The sequence below is a fragment of the Rhinoderma darwinii genome, chromosome 3 (genome assembly GCF_050947455.1).
Source record: "Rhinoderma darwinii isolate aRhiDar2 chromosome 3, aRhiDar2.hap1, whole genome shotgun sequence".
NCBI classification, from domain to species: Eukaryota; Metazoa; Chordata; class Amphibia; order Anura; family Rhinodermatidae; genus Rhinoderma; species Rhinoderma darwinii.
The window spans coordinates 6,937,250-6,958,423 of NC_134689.1; the positions used below are offsets into that span (position 1 = coordinate 6,937,250).

The following is a 21,174-nucleotide window of genomic DNA, read 5'->3' on the forward strand; positions in this document are numbered from 1 at the left end:
TCCTGTATTATACTCCAGAGCTGCACTCACTATTCTGCTGGTGGAGTCACTGTGTACATACATTACATTACTTATCCTCTACTGATCCTGAGTTACATCCTGTATTATACTCCAGAGCTGCACTCACTATTCTGCTGGTGGAGTCACTGTGTACATACATTACATTACTTATCCTGTACTGATCCTGAGTTACATCCTGTATTATACTCCAGAGCTGCACTCACTATTCTGCTGGTGGGGTCACTGTGTACATACATTACTTATCCTGTACTGATCCTGAGTTACATCCTGTATTATACTCCAGAGCTGCACTCACTATTCTGCTGGTGGAGTCACTGTGTACATACTTTACTTTACTTATCCTGTACTGATCCTGAGTTACATCCTGTATTATACTCCAGAGCTGCACTCACTATTCTGCTGGAGGAGTCACTGTGTACATACATTACATTACTTATCCTGTACTGATCCTGAGTTATGTCCTGTATTATACTCCAGAGCTGCACTCACTATTCTGCTGGTGGAGTCACTGTGTACATACTTTACTTTACTTATCCTGTACTGATCCTGAGTTACATCCTGTATTATACTCCAGAGCTGCACTCACTATTCTGCTGGAGGAGTCACTGTGTACATACATTACATTACTTATCCTGTACTGATCCTGAGTTACATCCTGTATTATACTCCAGAGCTGCACTCACTATTCTGCTGGTGGAGTCACTGTGTACATACATTACATTACTTAACCTGTACTGATCCTGAGTTACATCCTGTATTATACTCCAGAGCTGCACTCACTATTCTGCTGGTGGGGTCACTGTGTACATACAATACATTACTTATCCTGTACTGATCCTGAGTTACATCCTGTATTATACTCCAGAGCTGCACTCACTATTCTGCTGGTGGAGTCACTGTGTACATACATTACATTACTTATCCTGTACTGATCCTGAGTTACATCCTGTATTATACTCCAGAGCTGCACTCACTATTCTGCTGGTGGGGTCACTGTGTACATACATTACTTATCCTGTACTGATCCTGAGTTACATCCTGTATTATACTCCAGAGCTGCACTCACTATTCTGCTGGTGGAGTCACTGTGTACATACATTACATTACTTATCCTGTACTGATCCTGAGTTACATCCTGTATTATACTCCAGAGCTGCACTCACTATTCTGCTGGTGGAGTCACTGTGTACATATATTACATTACTTATCCTGTACTGATCCTGAGTTATATCCTGTATTATACTCCAGAGCTGCACTCACGATTCTGCTGGTGGAGTCACTGTGTACATACATTACATTACTTATCCTGTAGTGATCCTGAGTTATATCCTGTATTATACTCCAGAGCTGCACTCACTATTCTGCTGGTGGAGTCACTGTGTACATACATTACATTACTTATCCTGTACTGATCCTGAGTTATATCCTGTATTATACTCCAGAGCTGCACTCACTATTCTGCTGGTGGAGTCACTGTGTACATACATTACATTACTTATCCTGTAGTGATCCTGAGTTATATCCTGTATTATACTCCAGAGCTGCACTCACTATTCTGCTGGTGGAGTCACTGTGTACATACATTACATAACTTATCCTGTACTGATCCTGAGTTACATCCAGTATTATACTCCAGAGCTGCACTCACTATTCTGCTGGTGGAGTCACTGTGTACATACATTACATTACTTATCCTGTACTGATCCTGAGTTATATCCTGTATTATACTCCAGAGCTGAACTCACTATTCTGCTGGTGGAGTCACTGTGTACATACATTACATTACTTATAACGGAATCGGGGGTCACACATCTGTACTGGTCTTATGTAATTCCTTGCGGTGACAACTATTGGGGAGGCAGAAATTTGCTCAGAGCCGTTGTCACTTCCCTTCCCCCACTAGTCTTGACAGCTCACACTCAGCAGGGGGCGACAATGAGCACAGGAGAATTCTCCTCCCACGTCCAAGAGAATATGGAATCTCTGCTCCTTCCTGAGGCATGATGGGAGTCCATTTTAGATTAGGAATATGTATTTTTGATACTATTTCTACCGTGTAACTCCTCTGCGATGACGTCATCATTGATGTTAAATCCTCTGTGACTGGAGTTGCCCTTTAAGTTGTTATTTTTTCCGTGCTCGGTGCACATTACGGCTGCTTTGGACCAGGAGACAGAATATTCCGTCATGTTTACCATGTCTGACTCCTACACCTAAACTCGTGTGCTGTATCCATGGAAACCGTGTGTCCTACATGCTGAACGCTCTTGAGTCAACCCACACAGGTCAGGCGCGCCGCACGCCCTGCAACTGATTTCATTTATTATGCTTTAAAGGCCAGACCTGGGGAAGAGGCAGACAAATCGAGTCGTTTTCTCGTCGCGGCGTCTTGGTTTCAGACGTCTCGTGGTTCCGATATAACACAAAGCAGAGTCCGATATTCCGCACGCTCCCGCGCAATATTTAATGGTTAATTGTCTGCGATTCTGTCTCCGTCGTGATCCGATCGTCTTAGTTTCATTATCTGTCCTTTAATAAAACACTTGAAACGTTACGTATAATTGTGACTGAAATTAAAGGGCCGGTAACCCTAAATCGGGCGGCTTATATTAGTGCGGGAGCGGCTAATATCGGTCACGCCTATGGAGGTATCCGCACTGGAGATACGTGAGGGGGGGGGGCGAGAGTTTTTAGTAAACCCCTTTACTCATTCCATTGAAGAATACAATGGTTAGCCACTGAAAGGGCTGCTAACAGAGAACAATAGATTGTAGTGTCCCTTTAAAATGTTCTCATTCAGTGGAAAATAATTACATTTTGCTATAGAGGAAAGGGGTTGGATATAATTAGAAAAGATGGCTTCTTTCTTCCAAAAACAGCGCTATGATTGTCTACAGGTTGTTAGTGGTATTGCAGCTACCGATTTTTTTTAATTTTTTTTAATGGAGCTAAGTTGCAATACCAGGCGCAACCTGTGGACATGTGTGGCACTGTTTCTGGAAGATAGCCATGTTTATGTAATTCTGTACAACCCCTTTTAATTATTTTCTTTCAATATTTGAATGCAAATTACTGCAAAAATCCATGAATGGGACCCGACAAGTGCCGGATTATCAGATATTCAGAATTATTGGGTGAAAGCGTAGACAACTTTCCTGTGTTTGTTGGAGCTCGAGATGATAGGTTACTACGGGTGCTGGTTTTTAATAAATTGTGTAAAAAAAATTGGTGTCAATTTAAATTGCAATTGTGTAAAATAAAAACATTAAAAAAATTAATTTTTTTTTATTTCTCTTTTTTTCTTTACACTGTACAGGGGATGACTTTGCGGAGAATTCTCCTGAATCGTTACTTTAAGGGCGAGCCCGCGTCCACCATGAATGGACCTGTAGCATTCAGTAAATGTGGACCTTCCGGAGGTTCGTATATTATGTGTATATGATTATCAGTAGGTGCCGTGTCCCTTTATAGGTCCAAAATTCTGTGCTAAATAATAATATATCTTTATAACAGTTAAGACTCAATTTTTCTGATACAGAGCTCCAAATTCCCTGCATAGACATAGAGTAACATAAGAAAATTCTGTCTACCTGCAGCCACCACTAGAGGGAGCTCACTACATATTGTTTATACACTGAACTCAATCATATTACAGTATGCAGTGAGCTCCCTCTAGTGGTGACTGCAGGTAGACAGAATTTTCTTATGTTACTCTAGGTCTATGCAGGGGATTTGGAGCTCTGCAACTATTTATAATTAACCCCTAAATAGCAGCTATGTGATCATAAGGCAAGGGCTGCATGGCAACGTGATTGATTCAAATATTGTGCCATGATACGTACAATTTCCACACGTGCAACCATCATGTTTTACCTGTTCCAAGTAAAACAGTGACATGCCATTTTTAACCCTGTAAGGAAAAATGATTATATCCTTTAATTATTATTATAATAAACCTTATTAAAGGGGTTTTCTGTTTTTGACAGTCCCTACTTATAAGGTTCCAATAAGCAGATCCCCCTACTGGGACCCCCAGCGATCACTTGTAATCTGTGCGGAAACCTGGCTTTAGGTGTTCAATTTCTCTTCAGCGCCACCACAGGGGAAATTAAGCATTACATGGTTTTCATTGAAATCAATGGGTTGTCTATGTAATAAACGGATGGCCCGGGTCCTCCAGAGTGAGAGACGCTCTTTGTAGCCGCTCTCCGCTCCTGCCCAGAAATGAGGATCCTAAATAGGGAGCCCCCTTTATTAACTGTATGTAAATGGGTTTTCTAAACTGGACAATCCCTTTTAATTAAAGGAATTTGTATGAAAACAGTCAGTGTGGCCCTCGCCTACCCGCTGAATTTATAGCCTTTGCCGTTACTGCAACATCTTAATTCTTCGTCGTCGGATCAAAACCAACAATTCAACTTCAAATGACATTTGCCCAACTTGGTTTTAAGTTGATGATGTCAAGTTTGTGACATCTTGTCTGTCCATGGGCAGAAAACTTCATAGTCCTGTCCCTTGGACGACTGAGTTGACACGATATAAAGTACATTGCAAAATTGTCCTCCAAAATTGATTTTGTGCGTAACTTAAAGTGATGCGTCACCTTTGATGGACGTTGGCTCTATAGTCAACTAATGTAATATCTGGCGTCTGTTCTATGTCTCCATTCACCAGCTGTTTGCTTTTTTTTTTTTTTTTTTTTATTGTGTGGCTTGGGAAAAAAAAAACTCACTTGGGAAACCATCAACAAGCTGCTGTTGATTGATTTAATTCTTATTTTGTGCTTCTATTTACTGCTTTGAGCACATTTAAATGTGTATGTATTGATCAGTACTCGGCATTTGTGTATTTATAAGCTCAGCTAGCCTGGTTATTCACATAAGTCATAGCAGGGACAGACAACAGCAGATTACCTGCTTGCTGACAGTTTCCAGGTAACAATTTATTATTTTTTTTTGCAAAACTACAGAAAAATAAGTGAAAACTGCCCGGAGGTGCAGGGATGTTGTGAAAATCATTAGTGAAATGTGATGTTGTTTATGTGACACCCCCCTTTTCCCCCCAGTTTACTCTGGCCAGGAGAATGACCGGAAGATTGGTGCGTCCATGACCGACATCCAATGTCTTCTGGATAAAGAAGGAGCCTCGGAATTGATCATCGACGTCATTGTTAGCACCAAAAACGACCGGATATTTTCTGAAGGCATTCTTCTAGGAATCGCGTTACTTGAAGGGGGGAACACGCAGATCCAGGTGTGTGGGCAGGGGGTGTAGTGCCGGTTGCGCTGCCATATTGGGTTTGTTGAATTTGACGTCTCTGGACTTTTCCTGCAGAGCTCGTTCTACCATCAACTCAACGAACAGAAAAAGTCTGAGAAGTTCTTCAAGGTTCTCTATGACAGGATGAAGGCCGCTCAGCTGGAGATCCGTGCCACCGTCACAGTAAACACCATCGACCTGGGCACCAAGAAAAAGGACGACGACTACGAATCATTGTCATTACCAAAACGGAGAGGTAACGGGGAAATATCATCTTCATGGGAGCCATTACCTATGTGGGCTGCCAGAAAGAGCTCCAATTCTTGGTGCCAGTCGTGTTTGCATTGGGTCACACACAGTCGTATGGATGCCACCATTGCCCAAACTTGGATGCCAAACTTTTTCTCTTAAAGGGGTTCCTACTGTGGACATCACTTTACAGGGGAGATGCCTGGTGTCTAGGGAAAGGAAGTTTTACACAGAGCCACTGATATCAATGTAGGAATGACCATGTGTAATGTACGGGTGACAATGTGTAATATACGGGTGACAATGTGTAATGTACGGATGACAATGTGTAATGCACGGGTGACAATGTGTAATGCACGGGTGACAATGTGTAATGCACGGGTGACAATGTGTAATGTACGGGTGACAATGTGTAATGTACGGGTGACAATGTGTAATGCACGGGTGACAATGTGTAATGTACGGGTGACAATGTGTAATGCACGGGTGACAATGTGTAATGTACGGGTGACAATGTGTAATGCACGGATGACAATGTGCGATGCACGGCTGACAATGTGTAATATACGGGTGACAATGTGTAATGCACGGGTGACAATGTGTAATGCACGGGTGACAATGTGTAATGCACGGGTGACAATGTGTAATGCACGGGTGACAATGTGTAATGCACGGGTGACAATGTGTAATGTACGGGTGACAATGTGTAATGCACGGGTGACAATGTGTAATGCACGGGTGACAATGTGTAATGCACGGGTGACAATGTGTAATGCGCGGGTGACGATGTGTAATGCGCGGGTGACGATGTGGGATGCGCGGGTGACAATGTGGGATGCGCGGGTGACAATGTGGGATGCGCGGGTGACAATGTGGGATGCGCGGGTGACAATGTGGGATGCGCGGGTGACAATGTGGGATGCGCGGGTGACAATGTGGGATGCGCGGGTGACAATGTGCGATGCGCGGGTGACAATGTGCGATGCGCGGGTGACAATGTGCGATGCGCGGGTGACAATGTGCGATGCGCGGGTGACAATGTGCGATGCGCGGGTGACAATGTGCGATGCGCGGGTGACAATGTGCGATGCGCGGGTGACAATGTGCGATGCGCGGGTGACAATGTGCGATGCACGGATGACAATGTGCAATGCACGGATGACAATGTGCAATGCACGGGTGACAATGTGCAATGTACGGGTGACAATGTGCAATGTACGGGTGACAATGTGTAATGCACGGGTGACAATGTGTAATGCGCGGGTGACAATGTGTAATGCGCGGGTGACAATGTGTAATGCGCGGGTGACAATGTGTAATGCGCGGGTGACAATGTGTAATGCGCGGGTGACAATGTGTAATGCACGGGTGACAATGTGTAATGCACGGGTGACAATGTGTAATGCACGGGTGACAATGTGTAATGCACGGATGACCATGTGTAATGTACGGGTGACCATGTGTAATGTACGGGTGACAATGTGCAATGTACGGGTGACAATGTGTAATGTACGGGTGACCATGTGTAATGTACGGGTGACAATGTGCAATGTACGGGTGACAATGTGCAATGTACGGGTGACAATGTGTAATGTACGGATGACAATGTGCAATGTACGGGTGACAATGTGTAATGTACGGGTGACCATGTGTAATGTACGGGTGACCATGTGTAATGTACGGGTGACCATGTGTAATGTACGGGTGACAATGTGCAATGTACGGATGACAATGTGTAATGTACGGGTGACCATGTGTAATGTACGGGTGACCATGTGTAATGTACGGGTGACCATGTGTAATGTACGGGTGACAATGTGCAATGTACGGATGACAATGTGTAATGTACGGGTGACCATGTGTAATGTACGGGTGACAATGTGCAATGTACGGGTGACAATGTGTAATGTACGGGTGACCATGTGTAATGTACGGGTGACCATGTGCAATGCGCGGGTGACAATGTGAATTGTATGGATGTCCAAGGTCCTCTTCAGCCAGAGCTGCTCTTTTCAGTGACCGAGTAAAGGAGAGACCTCTTTATTAACTCCTTATGCCTTTCATTCTTCCTTGTCTGGACTGTTTCTCTGCTCCAGTAGGACGCAGTTCTGGTCAGGGACTCGAGCTTAGCTGCATTGTCTGCTGGAGTTGGAGGAAGTCTGAAATCCACATCCTGTTAAAACAGTCACGAAGTGAACATCCCCTCTAATTACCAGCAGTCAGGGCTTCTGATGAGATGAGATCTGTGAGGTGCCCTACAAGTCAATGGCTTTATTATTATTATGGGCCTATCAGAAAATGGGAAGGATGACTTTGGTGGATGTAGGTGCCCCCCCCCCTCCCCTCCCCCTCTATTACCTCAGTATTCCCTCACAGGGTGTATGTAAATGAGTTTTCTTTAAGAACCAATCAAGTTTAGGGCCCTAATTATTAAATAATGACAGCAATACTGAACCTTTAACAACATTGAAATCTACATTACACTTTGCGTTACTCATTGGGTACTGGGTCTGCAATCCATTATGTTTCTACTCCAGTCACATCCAGAGTTGTCTCCAAAGTTATGCCGGTTCCCCTTGGAAACAAATAATGGGGGTTTGTCTTCCCTTCCTTGTCAGATGTTCTCGAACAGCTGAGCTTTAACTATGTAACTGTCTTTAGGGTTCCCACAACCCAATGGTCTATTGTTACCAGCAGAATTACCAATTTTAAGCTTTGAGTGTGAATGGAGTACAAAAAATGTCAACATTTTACGTAGAAATAAACGGTTCAGGTGACCTTAAATGTAATAATTTTTTGGACAAAAATGCTGTTAATGATTATTTTTACCTCTGTGGTGCCGGTAGGACCAGTTCACACCCGCCGGTCAAAACATTTCATGGACGCGACTTACATTTTTTTATTTTTTTCAGCGCGGGATTGTCAGTTGCTTCTTAAGGAGGGGATGAAAGGACAGTTATCTGAGGCGTCCACAGCCACGTCCAAAGCGTATTGTGTCTATAGGAAGGAAATAGACCCGGACCTGGATCTTATAGGTTCTGGAGGGGATAACGGAGGAGGCGAAGAGAAGGCAGCGGAGGAGGCCGTGACGGTCAGCCCCGTCATAACCATCATGCAGCCGATCCTCCGCTTTCTCCAGCTCCTGTGTGAGAACCATAACCTGGGATTACAGGTAAACCATCACGTTCTGTTGAGATATCTAGAAATTACCCCTTTAACCTTTTCACTCCTGAGACAATTTTCACATTCTTAACATTTACAAAGAAAAATCTGAATTATAAAATCATTAAAAAAAATTATAATATCCCCCCCTCTCACATACCTGTAGATTTTCTGAAAGTAGACAATGCCTACGAGCACCACAACTATGACTGTAAAAGACTGTGTTCTTCCTGCTATCGCATGACACAGAGCATGCTCACTACGGTCTTCCATAAATGTCTTACTAGCATGGCCGCCCCCATGGTCATAGGTTGGAGGCAGATAATACAGGATTATACCAATTGCAATAGGTAATGGGAGCAGCTCCTTCTCCCTACTCAATGAACTATGCACATGTCACAGAGCATGCTCACTACGGTCTTCCATAAATGTCTTACTAGCATGACCGCCCCCATGGTCATAGGTTGGAGGCAGATAATACAGGATTACACCAATTGCAATAGGTAATGGGAGCAGCTCCTTCTCCCTCCTCCCTGCACAATGAACTATGCACATGTCACAGAGCATGCTCACTACAGTCCTCCATAAAAGTCAATAGGTTATTTCTTATTTCCAGGTACTTACTATAAAGGCATGGCTGTCCCCCTGGTCATAGGTTGGAGGCAGATAATACAGGATTACACCAATTACAATTGGTGATGGGAGCAGCTCCTCCCTGCACAATGACCTATGCACGTCACAGAGCATGCTCACTACATCCTCTTACTATAATTGATAATACGTTTCAGAAAAGAGTTTTAATTAGTCATTTTAAAAAAATAAGTTGATTCAGGGGAACGATGAGGAGCCTTATGAGTAATTGATGATGAGTTTCCCTCGGCCCCGTTAACGCCATGTCCCGACTTTTTTGCTTTTCTAGAACTTTTTGAGGAACCAGAACAACAAAACCAACTATAACTTGGTGTGTGAAACCCTACAGTTCTTGGACTGTATTTGCGGGAGCACAACGGGTGGCCTGGGCCTCCTGGGACTCTATATTAATGAGAGGAACGTGGTTTTGGTGAAACAGACTCTGGAGAGCTTGACCGAATATTGCCAGGGTCCGTGCCATGAGAATCAGGTAATCTGATGGAGAACGTCCTAATCCTTTATGCATAACGATCACTACTTACCACGTCAGTAGTGAAGAAAGATTTCAAAACTATCCTATAATCCAGCACTGTAAAAAAATAATAATTCTACACTATTAGAAGGTAATTAAGATTCCACTTTAATTCATTCGGACTCCGAGCATGCTCTCTACAGACACCGATCCAGCAGCTAGAAGTGTGAAGTCCTGCAAACTGAGAACCACCAGAAAAAGCAGAATTCTGAATGCTGCTCTGGAAGCGACTGGTGTACAAATGAAACACAAAGATTAAAATGTACCTTTTGTTTTACAGTCATGCATTGCAACTCATGAGTCCAATGGAATAGACATAATTATCGCCCTAATTCTGAATGACATCAACCCACTCGGCAAATACCGCATGGACCTCGTGCTTCAGTTAAAGGTGCTGCTCGTATACTGTGGATAGGCCATAAATGTCTGAGATGGGAATACCCTTTAAGAAATGTGATTGTTTTCCCTCTTTTACAGAACAACGCGTCCAAACTGCTTCTAGCCATCATGGAAAGTCGTCATGATAGTGAGAACGCGGAGAGGATCCTGTTCAACATGAGACCTGGAGAATTGGTAAGAAACGTCGTCAATGTACCCGTGATTACTCAGTTCTGGAGATATCTCCCATTAAATGCTATAATCTACTTGTGTTCCCAGGTGGATGTAATAAAGGGGGCTTATAGCCAGAGCCTTGAGAGCGACCATGATGAACACGGGCCGGATGATCAGGTGACCCCTAGAGCCGTGGGTCATAACATTTACATCCTGGCTCACCAGGTAGGACTGCCTATGAGCTACTCATTTATCAAGGATGAGATTATAGAAATGCTGGAGCTGTTCACAGTATATGCTCATTATGACATGTCAGAAGATAACTTTGGAGGTGGCCCTTAAAGGGGTTGTCTAGTTTAGAAAATACATCTTCATACACCCTGTTAGGGACTTCTAAACTAATTGAGGGGTCCCCGGTTCTGGATCCTCATTTCTTGGCTAGAGTAGAAAGCATTCACAAAGAGGGTCTTTTGTTTTGGAGGAGCTGTCCTCTCCTGCCCTGCACTACACTGACAACACATTGATATGAATGGACACTGTGTAATGCCTAATTTCTCCTGTGGTAGCGCTGCAGAGAAACTAACCGTTTACTGCCAGATTTCCCCACAGCTGATCGCTAGGGGTCCCAGCAGAGGGACACTTTGCGATCAGCCTATTTTCAGGGGACCCTTCTAATAAGTAGGTATTGTCCAAAACATAGAACCCCTTTAAATTGGAGCGTTAATGAACTGCTTGGAACTCATCTAGAACCCCCTCGTGAGTGGCACTTGGCAGTTCCTGCTGCATTATCATTTGGTCCTACACAGTATTATTTTGGCAAGTTACTTTGTGACCACTACAGACAGTGTTACTTCATGGCCACTAGGGGCGCTGTTATTTTGTGACCTCTATAGACAGTGTCACTTCATGGACACTAGAGGCACTGTTACTTAATTACCACCATAGTTAGTGTTTCATTGTGGTCACTAGCGGAGCTTTTACTTTGTGACCTCTACAGACAGTGTTACTTCTTGGCCACTAGGGGGGCTGTTCCTTCTTGACCACTACATACTGTTACTTTGTAATGACTAGGGGCACCGTTACTTTGTAATGACTAGGGGCACCGTTACTTTGTGACTACTACAGACAGTGTTACTTCTTGGCCACAGTGTTAAATCTTGGCCACTGGGGGCGCTGTTACATTGTGACTACTACAGACAGTGTTACCTCTTGGAAACTAGGGGCGCAGTTACTTTGGGACTACTACAGACAGTGTTTCTTCTTGGCCACTGGGAGCGCTGTTACTTTGTGACCAAGTTTACAAATTGATTTAATTCTCTCTGTATGAAAATAATCTCCGCTGCATTCCTACAGATGGTGACTGGAGAATGTCACCCAGCATGCCTGACCCACGCCAGCGCTGCGTGCCCGCCACTTCCCATATTTGCAATGTCCACCATTCTGAACGTTGTTCCCCTTTTTCCGCGTGCTCGTCGCTGCCGCCTCACCTCCTGGATCCGGTTTCATGTCCTTTTTTTATTCTATTTTCATGTACGGTGCAGACGGAGTATTTTTGGGTCAGACTTTCATTTCGTCTCCAGAGGGGGGGGGGGATCCGGCTTTTCACTATGACAACCTCTTCCCATGCCCGACCTGAGAATTGCTTTACCAGAAGCGAGCAGACGTTCTTGTAAATGCCTGACCCTCTGTGGGTAGAGAGACATAAATATGTCACAGGGGTCTCGGCAAGCGATTAATCAGGTCCTCGGAATACAGCTCAGGGTATACAGCTCCCGGTATACAGCTCCCGGTATACAGCTCCCGGTATACAGCTCCCGGTATACGGCTCCCGGTATACGGCTCCCGGTATACAGCTCCCGGTATACAGCTCCCGGTATACAGCTCCCGGTATACAGCTCCCGTTATACAGCTCCAGGTATACAGCTCCCGTTATACAGCTCCCGTTATACAGCTCCCGGTATACGGCTCCAGGTATACGGCTCCAGGTATACAGCTCCCGTTATACAGCTCCAGGTATACAGCTCCCGTTATACAGCTCCCGTTATACAGCTCCCGGTATACAGCTCCAGGTATACAGCTCCAGGTATACAGCACCCGTTATACAGCTCCCGGTATACAGCTCCCGTTATACAGCTCCCGGTATACAGCTCCCGGTATACAGCTCCCGGTATACGGCTCCGGGTATACGGCTCCCGGTATACAGCTCCCGTTATACAGCTCCCGGTATACAGCTCCCGGTATACAGCTCCCGTTATACAGCTCCCGGTATACAGCTCCCGGTATACGGCTCCCGGTATACAGCTCCAGGTATACAGCTCCCGTTATACGGCTCCCGGTATACGGCTCCGGGTATACGGCTCCCGGTATACGGCTCCAGGTATACGGCTCCAGGTATACGGCTCCCGGTATACGGCTCCGGGTATACGGCTCCCGGTATACGGCTCCCGGTATACGGCTCCCGGTATACGGCTCCCGGTATACGGCTCCCGGTATACGGCTCCGGGTATACAGCTCCCGGTATACGGCTCCCATACCTGCCAACGTAATATATCACAATAGGAGCCGTCATCCTTTATAATCTCTGTATTTCGATGAATCAGAATAATAAACATGAACATTTTTTTACAAAAATTGTGAAAAATTCCTTTAATCCGGCATCCAGTAATCCGGCATAAATCACATACTCTGCATATTACACTGATGAGGAGCAAAATGAGTTTCTGAACTACTGCCGAGGAATTAGTACAGTAAAATTCCGGACATCCGATAGTCCGGAAAGTCTGATAATCAAGATCTGACAGGAGACGCCGTTAAATAAATAAAGAAGTGATACTTCTGATAATCCAGAAAATTTCATAATCCATCATCTGTGAATGCCAGGTTAAAGGATTTAGGATGCCTTTCAGGGTCTGTGGAAAGCTGGGTAATAAATCATAGCATCCATGTATGAATATACAATCATAACGTTCTCTATCTGGGACATACTTTTTGCGCTGTTCATCCTGAGCTTCCTGGTTCATGAACGGACTGTCAGAATTACAGCGAGGACGGACCGTTACCCCCCAGGCAGGGCGTTGGGAAACTAAGAACTGGGGGAATAAAAATCTGCAAATCAATACATAAATAGATGCCATTCTGGGACTGAGGAAAGCTGGGTAACAACTTGATTGGGTTTTTAATGGAAATTCCAATGACATCCGTGTGTAAATATAATTGTAACTCTCTCTATGTGGGACAGAACTTCATTGCCATTTATCCTGAACTTACTGATCCATGAATAGAATGTCAGAATGGCAGTGAGGACTGACACTTAACAAAAGAAAAAGTTATGTTAAAGTTTGCTGATGTCTATGCCACTCAGGGTCTGTGGAAAGCTGGGTGATGGGTCACTATACGCGCTGACATGAGTGTTCGGAACTTAGAGAAGAAAGTTTTTATTCTTTTACAGATGGAGTAGAATTACTTCCTCCGCAGCAGCTTTTATAAACCGCCGCTCTCCCCGCAGTCTTTTCTTAACAATTGCGCCGGTGAGCGCCGCTGCCTATTTATAACACACGGAGACGACTGAATTGTTGTTGTTGGTTTCATGTGACAGTTCTGCATCTCGCCATAGAAGTGCGCGCGTCTCGCAGACCGTCTAGTACACTGTGACTCACAGTCTGGAATCGAAATGACAGCGCCTAATTAAACCGCTGCAGGATCGGGAGGTGTGAGGCAGCTCGTGCGCTGAGACACTTGCAGAGCGTCGCCTCCTCCGCTGACCACCATGACACCCTGCAGACCGTCACATCGCTGGATCCAGTCTCACGTGATGTCTTCATTAACTTCCAAAATCACGACATTGAGCGCTGCGCCGTCCCATTGTCTCTGCTCTCAGCACAATATTCTCTAAAGAAAAACAAAAAAACACCCACCTAGTGATAAAAAGCCGATATTTATCACACTAGACCGATGTAGCAGAGCCGAGAGGGTCATTAGGCATTATATGCCATCATACTACACAGGGCTGCACTGAAATCAACTGTGTTATATGAACTCAAAATCAACCGTTAAACGACAAACTCAACTCTGCTGCACTTGTAACGTCTCTTTCTGACAAATTGTTGCAATTGTTTTTAAAGGGCCACTAACCCCAATGTTGCCGGCTTATAATAGTACGGTAGCGTTATAAAAGGAGTTGCTGATGTCCGTCACACTGGTAAATGATGTTTTCATAGTTGTGCAGAGAAGCAAATATATTTATTTAAAGGGATAGTCCTGCCTTAAAGGAAAAAAAAATTCGGAGTCACTGAGTCGCCCTCAAGAAGTTGTTTTATTGCCCTCAAGTTCTAGTATTTAGTTCTAATAGTAATTTTATCCGAGGCAGCTGGGTGACAACAAATATGGTCGCCTTTATAAATCTAGTGTCCACTCCATTGTTGGTCACCCACATAAAGGTAACTGCTCCTTTTAATTGGATAACATTTGCTACAAACCAAAAGTTAGACATCTGACTTGTCTTATTGGAATATGGACATAGACCAAAACCTTCAAGCCCCTCCTTTTTGTACTTTAGCCCCGCCTCTTCTATCTGTCTTAAAGGGCAAGACATGAAATTTTCGTGTTTTATTAATGTGCTGCCATCTTGACGGTTCCATAGTCGCACCATACCGTTAAATTAAGCTGCCCGCCACTTATCCTTTGTGCCCATCTGTATGCCCAGTGCCGCCGCTCCTCATACACAACTGTCTGCGATGCTGTACACATATTTTGATGTCATGTGTCAGACGTTCTCTAGCAGGAACAGCGTCCGCACAGCTAATTGAAAGTTCTGCCGTGCAGACGGCGAGCTGGAAGCTGCGGGGTCCCCGTAGACCTGATTAGACTGTTCCCTGTTGTGCCTTACCTTGAATAACACTGAGGTTTCTGAAAATACCTTTATAATTTGTAACCCTGAGGATGAGATAAAAGCGCGTGAGCTGGCACAGAACATGAAGAACCAGCCTACAGGGGGCGCTGTGCATGCTTCACGAGCATTGAAAAAATGTAATGTTTTTATAACTAATAGGAATCCATTAAAGCAGATCTCTGGAATTGTACAGGGTTAGAAAAACATGGCTGCTTTCTTCTAAAAACAGCGCCACATCTGTCCGCAGGTTGTTTGTGGTATTGCAGCTCAGCCCTGATTTATTTTAATGGAGCTGATCTGCAATACCAGTCATAACCCAGGTGTGGCAATGTTTTTAGAAAATAGCAGCCATGTTTTTTGTTTTTTTAAATCCTGGATTACCCCTTTAAGAGGAGTTGTCTCTCGTGCTACTGGAGTAAAAACTTAATGTTGTCTTATTACATTTTCCAGCTTTTTACTCCCTTGGCATTGAATTCAGTGTAAAATCTTACAGGAGCAGCTACAGAGAGAGGGGAAGGAGGGAGGAGAAAGCAGGGACTATGCATTTCCATGGAGCCCGGGTGACCCTGTGACTAATTGATGGCTCCATAGCTGCTAAAATGGCCCCTGTAACTAAGATATATCCTGGACACAGTCAAAGCAGCTGATTGGTGGCCATATCTTTATTTATATATATATTTTTTTCTTTTTGTAGTGACTTTCAGTTACATGAAGTTTTCTTCTCCGTTTGCGTCTCAAGCTAAATGTATAGTTCGGGTTTTCTGTTACATGATGACAGCAGTGCATTGTGGGAGCTCAGATTACGGCTACACTGTTAGAGCTCAGCTATTTAGGGCACAAATCTGACATGACTGGAGCTGAACCGCTGTCTGTTTCCAAGGGCAACTATCCGTATTCTGACAGTTGCTCCTTAACCATATATAACAAACAGCCACTTTATTATTAATATCAAATACTAACTAATACGAAAGGGAGGGGGAGGAGCCTATGGGTGACTGGGTGACAGAAGTTAGCCCCATGAGAACTAATATGGCCGGTGGGAGAAGCAGCCACGTTATAAAATTCTTTCTGCCTGCAGCCACCACTAGGGGGAGCTCCTAACGTATACATTTATACAGTTAGTATTAAATTCAACGGGACCTGTATAAATCTGCATATAGAGAGCTCCCCCTAGTGGTGGCTGCAGGCAGAAAGAATATTATTATCTTAGTTTATGGCTGTGTGACATTAATCTGCACAGATTTTCAGACCTATTAACCCTTTCACCATCCTAAACCACCAGAAATATTAAGCGGTCATTTCTAACTCCTTCACTACCCCAGACCACCAGAGAAATGATGTATTAACCCCTAAACCACCATGTAACATGGGGGGCACATTGGCATCCCCGCCATAGGCACCAATAAATTTCGACCCTGTCCCCTTATAAATTCTGCGTTTGGCCTTGCTTGTGTTTGTACAGTTCTGAGGTCAGGGACCTTCCGCCACGCTGATCTGCACTTCTTCTCACTTGCTTAATGTGGAGACCACAGGAGGCGTACGTAAGCCTGGAGGGGTCATGGAGGTGTGAGGTGGTGGGGGCTGCTCAGACCTTGTATGATGGCAGCCAGTGACGGTTGTGCAATACACTGGGTGAGACGAGAAGGTCTGCGGCCCATTTATAATCAAGTCACCAAATATGACAATGATAAAATGTTGGCTTCCTGCAGCCACCACTAGAGGGAGCTCACTGCATACATATCAAGTCAATGGTAAATTTACTAAGCTCATAAGCTCCCCCTAGTGGTGTCTACAGGCAGCTAGAATTGTATCCTGTCCCCAGTCATGTGGTATATTCCTACATGCCCAAACCATCTAGTAAAAACTTTGCTGTAAAGACCGGTACAACTGATGGGTGTAGTAGTTTTGGCAAGGGAGCTCCAGCTAGTCTTAAAGATAAACTCGAGTGTAAAGTTGTCGGTCCAGTCTTATGTAAATAAAGCTTAATCCTTGTATAATAAAATGTTCTGCACTTTTCTAATAAACCTTGTGAGTTAATGCTTCGCTTTTCAAGACCTCTGCTTGCTGTCAGTGCATTAAATCCTGTCCCGACACAGCCTCAGGGCTCATTACTGTGTATCAGAGCTCTCTCCTTCACTCTCTTCCAATGAACCCCGCAGCTGTGCCATTTAGGCGTGATCTGAGCTGATTTTTATTTACTGACAGTAGGCAGAGGTCTTGAAAATGGTGAGGAATTAACACACAAGGTATGTTAGAAAGTTGTAGACCTTTTCATTGTAATAAACACTACGTGTTTGCCATGGGGGAGGGTTTGTTCCTGTGTTACTACGAGGCCATTTCAATGACGAGGATATTTTTTGGTTTTTCAGCTGGCGCGCCACTACAAGACCCTGCAGCAAATATTGAAGCCGGGTAATGACCCTGATGGGGGTGATGAAGCTTTGAAATACTACGCCAAACACACGGCTCAGATCGAGGTAATGGGTCTGAGATATTCTACATAGAAATTCCCACAGCAGCATCCAGATGTTACATGTAACTGAGCAGAGCAACGAGTTTCCATTCACAGCGGGCAATCATTCCCTACACACTTACAGATCTCCCTGCAATATTTTTTCGCCTATTGTCTTCAATGGTGGAAATAATGCAACCTGAAAACGCGCTACATGCGGTTTTCCAGAAGGGTTAGTTTTGGGATATTTTTTCATGCTTTCTTTCCACTAATATCATATTTAAGGATCATTTTTCATGTTTTTTTTTTATTTTTATTGAGGTCATATTTGGCCCCATATCTGGGGTAATTTTTCACATTTTTTGACTGATCTCAAATCTGGCCTCCTATTTGTGGTAATTTTGTTACTGATGTCATATTTAGCACCATATTTGGGGTAATTTTCCCGGTTTTTCACTGATGTCATATTTTTCCCGGTTTTTCACTGATGTCATATTTTTCCCGGTTTTTCACTGATGTCATATTTGCACCCATATTTGGTTAATTTTTCACATTGTTTCACTGATTTTATATTTTGCCCCATATTAAGATTCTTTTTTTCTCTCTTTTGTAACATTTGGCCCCATATTTGGGGTAATTTTTAATTTTTTTTCCCTGATGTCTTATGTGGCCCCTGACTTGGTGTAATTTTTCACTGATGTGACATTTGACCCCATATTTGGGGCAATTTTTCATGTTTTTTCACATTGTGTCACGGATGTCATGTTTCTGCCGCCATGGTTTTCTGTGTTGGGAAATACGACTCCAACATAACAAATGAGACCCAGATCTCTAATTATACAGTAAAATTCATTAATGTATTAATTGGAACGTATGGGTGCCGGATTATCAGATATTCCAGATAATTGGACGGTGAAAGAAAAAGTATGTAAAATGTTCTCGTTATGTGAGAGCCCAACACAAAACGCTTCTTCTTCTAGATTATCTTGCAGTTCTGTTTTGGAAAGTGCCGGATTATCAGAATTTCTGGATTATCAGATGCCGCATTAAAGGAATTTTACTGCATTATCTGTTGTTGCTTGGCCTTAAGACATTTGCAGGTGTCAATGTTGGCATGCGATCCATTAGTCGATGGCCAGTTCAGATGGTTCTTTCTTGCAGCGCAGGTGGAGCAGGTTTTATTGTAACTGTATCTTTTGCTCATATGCTAAAAGCTCCCGTTTTCTTTTCAGATCGTCCGCCATGATCGTACCATGGAGCAGATCGTGTTCCCCGTACCCAACATCTGTGAATATCTGACCCGGGAGTCCATGTGGCGAGTGTTTAACACCACGGAGAGGGACGAGCAGGGCAGCAAGGTCAACGACTTCTTCCAGCAGACGGAAGATCTGTACAACGAAATGAAGTGGCAGAAGAAGATCAGGAGTGAGTATGACAATCCTGGTCACCAACCCGAGCATGCTGGGAGTTGTAGTTTTTCAACAGCTAAGGAGCTGCAGGTTGGAAATCAACGCTATAGGGGCTGCTTAGAACGTAAATGACCTCAGACCATGCTGGGAGTTGTAGTTCGGAATAGCTAGAGAGCCACGGGTTGTGTGAGTGAGTGCGTGTGTTAACCCCTTCCCCCCTGGTTACATTTCGGCGCTGTCAACAGTGCATTTAAATTGTGGACTGTCCCTTTAAAAGCCAATTAGGCTCCTCCCTAATTTCCCAGAATGCACTAATCTGCTTTATTGCGCGTTAATTATTAAAGGGGCATAAATTGGGCTGTAAATCTCATCAGTAACCGCCATGTTGTCTCCCTCCGGAGGGGCGGCGGCGCAGATGGAAGCAGTTTCCGTAATTTATACTTGGTATTCCGCGTCCACGTCTTGGAAGGCTCGGCCGCCGCTCCGTACACATTGTACCTTTTAATATTTGATTAGTTAATCAGATCTCTCTGGCATCCTGTTCATAAACGTGCCGCACTTCACCGCAAGAGGCCGAGAGCTGCGTGGACGTACACCGTGTCCCCCCTCCCCTGCATCGGAGCCGACACACACCCGAGTCCCGACCTAAATAATTAAAACCTTGTTAACCAGGAAAAAAAAAGGTCTATATATTCTCTCCAAGTCTCATTATTAACCCTGAATGATTTCCGGACAGAAACTAATTGATGTGCAGATCCATAGTAACTTCCGTTAATCCGGCATCCACAACTGACGGCTTTTCTGGACAATCGGAAGAAGCCGTGGGGCCAATGTCGGACTATCAGATGCAGGAACGGCGCACTTTTACTGCACGTGCATAAAACATATATAAAGTGACATTTCTTTTAATCCGGCATTTGATAATCCGGAAAGTCTGATAATCCAGGATTTAGTTCCAGCTATCTAAATGATCATTTCTGGTTGTTAAAGGGCCATACGCTGCAAATCATCAGTTGGATCGTTAACGTCTATAGCCAGGGAAAGTAGACCGCAGTGCCCCCTACGTGTCACAGGCAGGCGGAGCGGTTCTACAATGTAGCGACCTAACAAACAGCTCCACGTATCTCAGCTTCCTTGGATACAACCTGTCGTAGTCAGTACGGGGAGCGATCGTTACAGTAGCGAGTGTCTAGCAGCCGGAGGTCTCCAGACGTCTCGGCACAGTCGCGTGGTGCGGCCGTTCCCCGCTCAGGTCTCCGCTTCCGAAATGATACGTTTATATTTAAACGGGACTTTGTGTTTGCACACCAACCGCTTATTACCCGGAGATCAGCGGCAGATTTGTCATTAAGCTCGTCCCTGACAAGCCTGCGGATGACTGAATTAGTGAGTGCAGGTGTTCAGCCGCCAGAAAATCCAACATTTCTCCTCTACAGAAAAGAAAAGCTCAAAACCAGCAGCAGTGAGATCAGTAAACAGGACACATACTGGTCATAGATGTTATTATATAGAGGTTTAGGTCACATGACAAGACTTGATGACTCAAACCCGCCCCCTCTCCCATATTTTTTGGGGTTCAGCCATTACTGCTATCATGGGAAAGTCTCCGGAAACATGGCGGCTAGGTGCAACCCTATTTCCTCCATTGTTTGCACTCTTAAGCAGCAAAGAAAATGTCTCCGGTTGCTACCTGGAAACTGTCAGCAAATTGCTCTTGACTGATCCAGGAATCTTACTGTTTAAAACGTTAATGGCATCTTTAAAGGATGTAGTTGACTCATTAACATCTTAATACCTCCTGCAGTTTGGCTCAACTTTACATGAATTCACAATTGACAATTTGGACCATTAAGAAACTGTCAGAGAGTTGCTTTTGACAGATCTTTGATTCTTATTGGGTGCCTCTATTTAGTACTTAATGTACTCTGCGGCCGGCTCAGCTAAACATGAGTACAGAATGTAGATATTCGGTGTTTATAAGTTAGTTACACTATTTATAAACTGACAACAAGTTCCTGTT

At 44.2% G+C, this 21,174-nt stretch overlaps 1 protein-coding gene across 3 annotated transcripts in view; it reads left to right on the forward strand.

Moving 5' to 3' along the window:
- The window catches only part of ITPR2 (inositol 1,4,5-trisphosphate receptor type 2), a 265,480-nt gene that overhangs the window by 197,574 nt on the left and 46,732 nt on the right, over positions 1 to 21,174 (forward strand). For all 3 annotated transcript variants that reach the window (XM_075855774.1, XM_075855775.1, XM_075855776.1), the window contains 10 exons: positions 3,338 to 3,440; positions 5,087 to 5,274; positions 5,356 to 5,536; positions 8,442 to 8,701; positions 9,611 to 9,811; positions 10,134 to 10,244; positions 10,331 to 10,426; positions 10,511 to 10,630; positions 17,663 to 17,770; positions 18,978 to 19,170. In XM_075855774.1, coding sequence (XP_075711889.1) covers positions 3,338 to 3,440; positions 5,087 to 5,274; positions 5,356 to 5,536; positions 8,442 to 8,701; positions 9,611 to 9,811; positions 10,134 to 10,244; positions 10,331 to 10,426; positions 10,511 to 10,630; positions 17,663 to 17,770; positions 18,978 to 19,170 — 1,561 coding nt within the window. The remainder of the gene's footprint in view (positions 1 to 3,337; positions 3,441 to 5,086; positions 5,275 to 5,355; positions 5,537 to 8,441; positions 8,702 to 9,610; positions 9,812 to 10,133; positions 10,245 to 10,330; positions 10,427 to 10,510; positions 10,631 to 17,662; positions 17,771 to 18,977; positions 19,171 to 21,174) is intronic.